The sequence below is a fragment of the Oryctolagus cuniculus genome, chromosome 10 (genome assembly GCF_964237555.1).
Source record: "Oryctolagus cuniculus chromosome 10, mOryCun1.1, whole genome shotgun sequence".
Lineage (NCBI taxonomy): Eukaryota > Metazoa > Chordata > Mammalia > Lagomorpha > Leporidae > Oryctolagus > Oryctolagus cuniculus.
The window spans coordinates 100282875-100293447 of NC_091441.1; the positions used below are offsets into that span (position 1 = coordinate 100282875).

A 10573-nucleotide genomic window follows, 5' to 3' on the forward strand; every position below is an offset into this window, starting at 1 on the left:
ATGGTCACAGGGGCTGTTTCATCCTCTAACTCCCTTGGCACTAAAATCCAAGCATTTGTGCATTTCTTCCAAGGTGAATTGTGCTGTCTGTAGGTTGGTCCCATATGACTTGTAACATGTCCTCCCTGGTGCTGGCCCTGACCCTGAAGGAAGACTTAAATACTAGGCTATCATCATGGGGGTTGCCATGGTCTGTGCAGGAAGCTGCCTGAAGCCTAAAAAAATGGGGTTCTGACCCACAGCACCTCCTGGGAAATATCCTAATGGCTTCCGAGATGTGCTGAGGGAGCTGATCCGGGATGAAGGAATCACATCTTTGTACAAGGGGTTCAACGCAGTGATGATCCGAGCCTTCCCAGCCAATGCGGTGAGTAGCTGGCGGGCACAGTGTTTTTCCTTCTGAGCTCAGAGCATTATGTAGTTGGGCTGACTTTTGCTTGCTCCTGGGATTTGGTTTTCTCAAAACCCCACCCTTAGCCACAGCCTCTGGTTTTGATATTCTGAAGTGGGCAGTTGTGGGATGTGCATTTTCTCCTCTTGGGAATGAGAGAACATAGCTTGCCTCCAGGGCCTTGGTGGGAGTGGAGTTAGGGAGAGGCTCTGGCTAAGCTCAGTGTTGGTGGCAGTGCGGGAGGGCTGTGAATGAATAGTCACTCTTGCTGGCTTTTCTTTTCCTTCCAACCCCTTCCCAGGCCTGTTTCCTTGGCTTTGAAGTTGCCATGAAGTTCCTTAATTGGGCAACCCCCAACTTGTGAGGTTAAAGGCTGCTCAAGGCTTTTGGATGCTGGAGGCCATCACCGAGGAGGAGCGGTGGACAGGACTAGGCAGTCCTGAAGGGTGAGGGGAGGGGGATGGTGGGATCAGAGCTCTGTGTGTGGACTTGGGGAGACCGTTGCCTTAATGACATCTTCTGCCTTGTATAACTTGGTGGGCCAATTTGGAACTTGAATTCGCTCTTGTCAGTTTAAGAGATCTCAAGAGGATTTGTGGAGTGACTAAGTGACTTCTAGGCCAGGTATACCTGTGACCAGAATGCTACCTACTGACTGACTGCTGGCCCTACTACACCCAAAATTCTCCTCACTAAAGAGGCACTGTCCGCCTCTCCCTAGAGACACTGTGCAACCAGCTGGAGCTGGATTTTTTTTTTTAGTCCCTAGCCTGGAACCCCCATCTGATTTCCAGGGTGTCATCTAATCCTAGGCTACACAGTTTGATGTGGACTTAAGGCCCATGTCTGTTTGTCCAAGTGGACAGGGTATAAATGCCTAGGAATAGATAGCCTACTAACTATTCACTTTTGATATTTTTTTGTAATCAAAAGTAAAACTGTATGTGCTCATTTTGGCAGCATATCCACCAAAATTGGAATGATACAGAGAAGATTAGTGTGGCCCATAAAAGAAAAACAAAGGCTAGAGTAACCTGATTTCCTAGGAGTGGGTAGAGAGCTTTCCCTCCTACACAGCCGGGACAGTCCCAGCCTGCCAGGATAAGTGAGAGCCCAGGGTGTAGGAAGGCTCTTTTTGCACACACTTTTCTCATGAGAGCGCTCTATTTTAACAGGAAGCAATAAATATTGTTTCTAATTTTTGCATTGTGTGATTTTTTTTTCTTTTGATTCTGGGACATTGCAGCAGGCAGCCTGTGGCCAGGTGGAGGCTGTCAGGGTTCCAGTATTCTTCCCTGGGAGCCTGAGGCAGGGGCCCGGGGTAGGAAGGAAGAAGCAGTTTTGGCTGCCCCAGCCTTCTCTGGCTGCCCCAACTACTCAAGGGAGGGTGGGTAGACCAGAGTGCCTTGGTTGGTAACTGTCCCACCTTCTGTAGTGCAGGCTTGGCATGTGGACCCTTCAATCATTCCCCTCTCTGCCCTGAGCCCCACAGGTGTCTGAGCTAGCAGATGGAAAGTCAGTTGTTCCCAAAGGGCAGAAGCTATCCTGGGTTTTTAGTCCTGGGCTTTGGGGTTGCTGTGTGATCTGGTTTCTCCAGCCTGGCTCTACTAATCTGGCAAATGATGATCCCCAGTGTGGCCAGGAAAGGTCAGGAGTTGGAGCATTACAAGTGAGGCTGTCCTTGTCTGGTGGCAGGGAGAGCTTGATTTAACTGCTGGAGCTGGGCTTTGCGGGCACCGTCCCATCTCACGGGCACAGTTACAGTTCCACTGGCACTTCCTGCCTTGCTGCAGCTGCACAGAGAGCCTTGGACTTTGCTTTTAGAACCATGATTCTGTGTGAATGGGTGAGGGGCAGGGACCTATCCCTATAAGAGTTGAGGGTGTGACCAACCTGGCAGGAAGCTGAAGATTTGGGAATTTAAGGAAAACTGCTTTATTCCTGGGAAGATATTTCTGGATGACCAGATAGAAATTATGGCCAAGTGGAAATTTACATACATATATGTATTTTTTGATGTTTGCTTACTTGTTTTTATTTGAAAAGCAAAATGACAGAGACAGAGATAGAGCTTCCATCCACTGGTTCAGTCCCAAATCCCTGCCGAAACCAGACTGAGGCCAGGCTTAATAATTCAGGGGCCAGGAGTTCCATGTGGGTTTCCTACATGAGTAACAGGAACCCCAGTACTTTGGCCATCACCTGCTACCTCCCAAATGCCCACCCTGAAAACCGTTTTTAAACCTAAGATTTATTTTACTTGTTTGAAAGGCAGAGTTACAGAGAGAAGAGGGAAGACAGAGGGATATGTCTTCCATTGGCTGGTTCATTCCCCAAACGGTTGCAACAGCCTGGAACTCCATCTGGGTTTCCCATGTGGGTGACTGGGGTCCAAGTACTTGCAACATCTGCTGCTGCTTCCTCTGGTGCATTAGCAGGGAACTGAATGGAAAGTGGAGCAGCCGGGTCTCAAACCTGTCCTCATATGTGATGCCAGCATTGCAGATGGTATAACCTGCTGTGCCACAGTGGCAGCCCCAAGGATTAGTCAAATTGGCACTTTAATGTGGGAGATGGCTAAGTTGCCAGCAGAAGCTTGACCCGCTGCACCACAGCGCTGCCCCCTGAAGCTATCCCTAATACCACCCAGTCCTTGAGCCTATCCTGAAACCTTGGCCTTTGCCAGGAAGCTCTTGTAAGTGTGTTTGCATTCCAGCCAAATGCCAGCCATTCCGATGGCTTAGGGACACTTTTTTACAGTCTCTGTTATTCTGGATAATTTGCCCTTTGAAATATTTTCCCTTCTAAAATAGAGTGTTTTGGTTACTTCATGTTAGTGATGGTAGATTCTTTTACTCCTTTGGGTGTTCAGTAGATGATAAGTCAAATAGGGAAGCCCCTGGAGGCATCCTTGTGAAGGGGACAGAGCAGATGGTGAGGACTCCCTCCTGGCTGCTGCTTTCTCTCTGTGGTGCACTTTGAAGTGCCACCTGTTCTTGCCCTGATGGGGAAGGGATGCGGGGCAAATTGGGGCCCTCTCCAGCAATTTCTCTGTCACAGTCAAGTGGCAGCCAGTGATTGCTAAACCAACCAACTGGTGACAGCAGCCTTGCTCAGGCACCAAAAAGGGAAAGTGGGCCAAGGGTGAGGGACAGAGGGCAGGTTGTTGCAACAGTGATCTTTTAGCAGCACAAGGGTACTGTCACCAGAGAAAAGAGCCATGGAAGCCACTGGATTCTTGTCTTCACACAAGGAAGAATTCAGGCATTAGACAGGGAGCAAATTGATAAGGTGGTGGGTTTTTTTTAAACATTTATTTATTTATTTGAAAGTCAGAGTCACATACACAGAGAAGGAGAGGCAGAGAGAGAGAGAGAGGCCTTCCATCTGCTGGTTCATTCCCTAGTTGGCCACAATGGTCGGAGCTGCGCCAATCTGAAGCCAGGAGCTAGGTGCTTCTTCCAGGTCTCTCACGTGGGTGCAAGGACCCAAGGACTTGGGCCTTCTTCCACTGCTTTTCCCGGGCCATAGCAGAGAGATGGATCAGAAGTGGAGCAGCTGGGGCTCGAACCGGCACCCATATGAGATGTTGGCACTGTAGGCGGTGGCTTTACTCGCTACACCACAGCGCCGACTCCAGTGATAAGGCTTTATTGGGGATAGGGCATCCATCAGAATGGAAGGGATAGAGAGAACAGTGCCCAGTCACTGGGACTGGGGGAGAGCAAGATCATATGGTTGAATGGAGAGAATACTCTTGGGCAGGCCAGGCGAGTAGCTCAGCAGAGAGCAGAGGGCTGAGCAAGCAAGCAGTCTGTTTAGACTCCTTTTTTTTTTTTTTTTTTTTTTTTTTTGACAGGTAGAGTTATAGACAGTGAAGAGAGAGAGAGAAAGGTCTTCCCTCCATTGGTTCCCCAAATGGCTCTATGGCTGGTGCGCTGCGCCTATCTGAAGCCAGGAGCCAGGTGCCTCCTCCTGGTCTCCCATGCGGGTGAAGGGACCCAAGCACTTGGGCCATCCTCCACTGCCCTCTTGGGCCACAGCAGAGAGCTGGACTGGAAGAGGAGAAACCAGGACTAGAACCCAGAACCCGGCACCCATATGGGATGCCAGCACCTCAGGCGGAGGGTAACCAAGTGAGCCACAGTGCTGGTCGGGTTTTTAAGAGAGTCTGTTTACCCACCTCCCCCTCTCCTCCAGGAAAAAGGATGGGGAATCCTAGCAGAAGGGTTTGTTGGGTGAAAATGAACAAATTCCTCCCCAGATTTGCTGGGGGATCATAGTGGAGGGGCTTCCCTTAGGGCTCTGTGATGAATTTATTGCCCTGTGCTATCCAGTCAGGTAACCCATTCCTGAGGAGAGAATTCTCCTGGGAGCTGTCCTTGGGGGAAGGGCTGGGAAGACCTTTCCAGGTTATCAGGGACTGAGCAGGACCTTCAAGTGCAAATTGCTGGGCTCCAGGGGCTTCCAGGGTAGGTGCTGGTCTCACACACACACAGGCTAATTCCTGACTTCCTGCCCAGCAGTACCGTTCTGCCATAAAGTCACACCATCCATATCCCAAACAGTTCCTACCCCGCAGCCTTGTGAGGCTGGAAGGCCCTATACCTTACCTCCTTGCAGGTTCATTCTCATTTCTTCAACCCCATGTAACTCAATGTTTAATGCTTAGGGATGTTTACTCCCCTTTCAGATGTAGAAGCCAAAGCTCAGACAGGGTAAACTGATCTTCAGAGGTCATTGGCAAACTGGTAAGAGTGGGGACTGGTGTCTGGGTTTCCTGAACAAAGACTTGTGATGCTATCAGAGGCTGTCCTGGGGCTACTTGGCTCAGGCTCCAGGAGACTGTCATACAGGGACAAAGCCTAGGCCCCTGGCCTTTCAGTAAGGCCAGGAGTGGCACACAGAGTCCTGATAGGCACTGGGAAAGCCCAGGGCCAAGTGCTCCCTGAGGGCTTCCTTTTCCTTCTCTGCTGTGGTAAGCATCTAGGCCTGTGGCTCTCCAGCCATGTTCTTTCTTTGCCCCGAAGTGTTTCAGAAGCAGAAATGAGTCTGCTGTGGAGTCCATTGCTTTGTTGGGCTACAGTTTCCCGGGGCTCACAGGTGGTCCAGGAATTAACTGCTTTGTGGAGCGTGGACTTCTGGGTAAAACAGATCAGAGCTCCTGGCAGTGGCACGATGGATACTCAGGACAGCTTTGGTAAGGCCTGCTTCCTCCATTCCACCCGCCGACCAGAGGCGCAGGAATACATCTAAGGCCAAATAAAAACTGGTGGTGGGTTCTAAGTGAGCTGGGAGGACTGGATCGGAGAAGAGCTGGCATGCAGAGGTTGGCAAGTGACCAGCAGTTCCTAGGAGGTGGGTGGGGGGCTTGAGTGGCTTAAAGAAGTGGTCACTTGTCACTGAAGAGGTGTTCTTGCTGTGACTGAAACCCTGTAGTAGGCAGAGGGTAAGAGAAAGCTTAATGAATGCAAGCTGGGAGTCTAGACCAAGAGCAGGCCTCAGAGTTGTCACAGGGGATTTAGACTCTCTTCTTCCTGGAAAGGGGGGCTACCTTTTAAATAATAAACCTATCAAGAGCACGTGAAAGCCATTGTTTTATCAGAAAAGCAGTAGGTGCCCTCACTGTAATAATTTTCAAGGCCCACTGCTGTTGGGCTAAACAACTTGCTGCTCACCGGGGTTACTCTGCATCCCTAGTTGTAGACATCTCTGAGAAGTAGCTCCTTTGTGTCAGTGTCTGTGCAGGATGTTGATTGCCTGCTAGGTTTTAAGTAGGACTAGGTTGGGATGGAGCATGTTCAGTGTCTCTCTGTCTTCTCTGTATTTCTCTCGCTTCTGTAGGTCTCTGCTCTTGGCCTTTTCACCCACTGTCACTTGCTGTTGGCAGCTCTTTTCCAGTTACTGGCTGCCTGTGGGTTTGGTTGCTATGGTCACCTCCACTGGTGCAGCTGGACTGGCTCGATGCAGGCAGGATGAATGCAGGACAAGGGTAGAAGATGTCTCACGTCAACGGTGTTGTCTCCTATTGCAGGGCCTTTTGGACAGCTCAGGTTGGCATCCATGAAGGCCCTTGGGTCCCCACTTGCTACAAAGGGTTGGTCAGGAGGGGCAGAGATGGATCCCTGCTCTGGGGACCACGTGTAGGAGCGGGGAGCCAGGTTGGACCTGAAGAAGGAGTGTCCATCCTTACTCTGAGGCTGTTCTGTAGAGAGGTGAGGAGCAGCTCTGTGGCCACCTCTCCTTTTTTTTTTTTTTTTTTTTTTGACAGGCAGAGTGGACAGTGAGAGAGAGAGACAGAGAGAAAGGTCTTCCTTTTGCCGTTGGTTCACCCTCCAATGGCTGCCGCGGCCGGCGCACTGCGCTGATCCGATGGCAGGAGACAGGAGCCAGGTGCTTCTCCTGGTCTCCCATGCGGGTGCAGGGCCCAAGCACCTGGGCCATCCTCCACTGCACTCTCTGGCCACAGCAGAGAGCTGGCCTGGAAGAGGGGCAACCGGGACAGAATCCGGCGTCCCCAACCGGGACTAGAACCTGGTGTGCTGGCGCCGCTAGGCGGAGGATTAGCCTAGTGAGCTGCGGCGCCGGCTGGCCACCTCTCCTTTTAAAATGATTTTTAGGCTGGCACCGCAGCTCAGTAGGCTAATCCTCTGCCTTGCGGCGCCGGCACACCGGGTTCTAGTCCCGGTCAGGGCGCCGGATTCTGTCCCGGTTGCCCCTCTTCCAGGCCAGCTCTCTGCTGTGGCCAGGGAGGGCAGTGGAGGATGGCCCAAGTGCTTGGGCCCTGCACCCCATGGGAGACCAGGAGAAGCACCTGGCTCCTGCCGTTGGATAGGCGTGGTGCGCCGGCCACAGTGCGCCGGCCGCAGCGGCCATTGGAGGGTGAACCAATGGCAAAGGAAGACCTTTCTCTCTGTCTCTCTCTCTCACTGTCCACTCTGCCTGTCAAAAAAAAAAAAAAGTATAAAATGACTTTAAAAAATTTTTTTTTAAAAAGATTGATTTGAGAGTTACAGAGGCAGTGGGACAAACAGAGAGTGATCTTTTGTTTGCTGGTCACTCCCCAGATGGCCACTATGGCCAAGGCTGGGCCAGGCCATAGCCAGGATCCTCCAGGTCTCCCAAGTGGATGACAGGGGCCCAAACACCCTGGCCATTTACTACTTTTTTTCCCAGGCCATTATCAAGGAACTGGATTGGAAGCAGAGCAGCCGGGATTTAAATTGGTGCCATATGGGATGTTGACATCGCAGGAGCTGGCTTTACCCACTACGACAGAATGCTAGCCCAGGAATGCCTTTTGAAAACCCGGTGGCTGGCTGGCTGGCTGGGTTGTGGGTATCTGAGAATAAGTCAGGCAGATCAGCCCAGCACAGGCCACTGGGGATTGCTTAGAGCAACGAAAGGACTTAGGTCCAGCTCTGTTCTCAGCCCTGAAGCAGCTTTCTTGTTCTCTACTTTGTAATTGAGGCTGGAATTCTAATCCTACTTGTCTCCCTTTGAACCTATAAAACCTGACAGTCTGGGCAAACTAAGGAGTGAAGTTGTGAATTTGCCTTTCCAAAGTGTTGGTGGTAGGACTTCCTGAAGAAAGCAGATCCCAGGTAAGATGTACAGTGGGCCTCACATCCAGATTTCCTGAGTATTGCGGTCATGGACTGACCCTGGAAAACTTGGAAGAGTTGTCTACCAAAAAGCAAAGAATTGAGGGACACTTCCCCTCCAGCCGGTCACTTACTGCCTGTCCTTAGTGAGGTCTTCATATTCTGAGATTAGAAGCAAGTCTTTGAAGCAAAGGAACCCAGATCTTTTTTTTTTTTAAAGATTGACCCATTTATTTGAAAGTCAGAGTTACACAGAGAGGAGAGGCAGAGAGAGAGAGAGGTCTTCCATCTTCTGGTTCACTCCCCAGATGGCCGCAACAGCTGGAGCTGTGCCCAGGTGAAGCCAGGAGCCAGAAGCCTCTTCCAGGTCTTCCACATGGGTGCAGGGGCCCAAGCACTTGGGCCATCTTCTTCTTCTTCTTCTTCTTTTTTTTTTTTTTTTTTTTTTTTTTTTTTTTTTTTGAGAGGAAGAATTAGAGAGAGAGAGACAGACAGAAAGGTCTTCCTTCCATTGATTCACCCCCCAAATGGCCACTCTGGCCAGCGTGCTGCGCCAATCCGAAGCCGGGAGCCAGGTGCTTCCTCCTGGTCTCCCATACAGATGCAGGGCCCAAGCACTTGGGTCATCCTCCACTGCACTCCTGGGCCACAGCAGAGAACTGGACTGGAAAAGGAGCAACCAGGACAGAATCCGGCACCCCGACCAGAACTAGAACCCGGTGTGCCGGCACCGCAGGCGGAGGATTAGCCTAGTGAGCCATGGCGACGGCCGACTTGGGTCATCTTCTACTGCTTTCCCAGGCCATAGCACAGAGCTGGATCAGAAGTGGAACAGCTGGAACTAGAACCAGTGCCCGTATGGGATGCCAGCACTGCAGCTAGCACAGCTCTACTCACCCCCCCCCCCCCCAGATATTTATTTATTTGCGACAGAGACAGGGAGAGAGAGGTCTTCCATCTGCTAGTTCGCTCCCCAAATGGCCACAACAGCTAGAGCAGGGCTGATCCAAAGCCAGGAGCCAGGAGCTTCTTCCGGGTCTCCCACGTGGGTGCAGGGGCCCAACCACTTGGGTCATCTACTGCTTTCCCAGGCCATAAGTAAAGAGCTGGATCGGAAGAGGAGCAGCCTGTACACCAACCGGTGCCGATATGGGATGCTGGGCTACAGGCGGAAGCTTAATAATCTACTGTGCCACGGCGCTGGCCCCAGGATCCCATATCTTGAGACTGAGGTTGGGAGAGCTTAGTTTCATTGGTTGTGCTTGCTCTGTTGAAACTTACCTTTGTCAGTAAACCTTGTCCAAAAGTGTGCAACACGGAGCCAGCAGGCAACAGGGGTCAGGTGTCTCTAGGGAAACACTACAGTTTGCAACCCCAGGCTTGCCTAGCCTAGCGCTTGTACTGGCCTCTGCACCACAGAAATGAAGAAATGAAGGGCTTCCGCTATGGGCAGCTTAGTTCTTTGCAGCTCTGAGCTCTTGGCTGTTTGCCAAGCCTGTATGGGAGGTGCTAGTGAGGATTTTAATTAATACTGAGTAATTACCAGGTGATGCTTAAGCATCTCAAAGGCCCTTCAGGTTCCCAAGCCTGTAGCTGCCGACTGCCTGGCTGGGCTTGGCAAGGAGAGGGAGGAGAATCGTTCTAGAGGCTCACCGGGCCTCTGGTCAGCATGTAAGCTGCGGCATGGACAGCCCATGAAGGTCTCCCCCCTTTCCTATTCCTTTCCAGGCTGTCGGGAGGATGGGAGCAAGGTGGGAAATAGCCTGGCCTCCCCCTTTCACCCGGGTCCCCTTCCCAGTGTTGTGGACTGCTCCACTGCATCAAGCATGCTGGCCCAGGGTGGCCTCTGGGGAGAGCAGTGTGCAGACCTAGACCTGGGGACCCTGGTGGGTGTGCTGGCAAGGAGGAACGGGCAGAGAGGCCGTCCCCCGCTGGGCCTTCATTCCCCTTTCTCAGCACACACACGTCAGTGGGCTGAGCTCCTTCAAGTTTCTGTTGCTTGCGGCTCTCAAATGATCATCACACTGTAACTACAACTTCCTACAAGGTCTTCCCCATTTGAAACTGCACAGACCTCACGCAACTCCCGAGGGGACTATGGTCATGCCACCATTCTCGCTGGCAGCCCGGGAGGGGGAAGGGCCCTAACTCCACAGGGACTTTGTTTTTGCTGGGGACGGTGGTCATGGTTTTCCTCCAGATCATCATCTGCTCAGGTCCTGCTCAGGCCCCCGGGTCACCTTCAATGTCACCCCCTGGAGTGGGCTCTGTCGTTCTGCACCTGGTGGTTGAGTGGCCAGTGTGCCTGGTGCTAAGTGCACGCAAACAGGCTCTGAGCGTGCGTTGAAAAGACAGATAAAAGGTTTCCTAGATTACCCAAGAGGCAATAGTCAACGTGCCTCCCAAGTAAACTACTCACTCACCCAGGGTCGTCCGCCACTTCTGCCCGAGAAACGGGTGGCCCAGCGGCGCACGCGCGCTGAGGGCCAGTTCTCGGCGGGAGCGCGCACGCCCGCGGCCGCGTGCGTCACAACCCGGGCGCCTGCCCCGCCCGTCCAGCTCGGCTGCCCGTCGGTCC

The 10573-nt window shown here is 52.1% G+C and overlaps 1 protein-coding gene across 1 annotated transcript in view; it reads left to right on the forward strand.

Annotated features, from left to right (window-relative positions):
* SLC25A20 (solute carrier family 25 member 20) overlaps positions 1 to 1593 on the forward strand; it is a 32639-nt gene extending 31046 nt beyond the window's left edge. Inside the window, exons 8-9 of the mRNA XM_002713398.5 lie at positions 243 to 367; positions 693 to 1593. Coding sequence (XP_002713444.2) covers positions 243 to 367; positions 693 to 755 — 188 coding nt within the window. The 3' untranslated portion in view covers positions 756 to 1593. The remainder of the gene's footprint in view (positions 1 to 242; positions 368 to 692) is intronic.
* The last annotated feature ends 8980 nt before the right edge of the window (positions 1594 to 10573 follow it).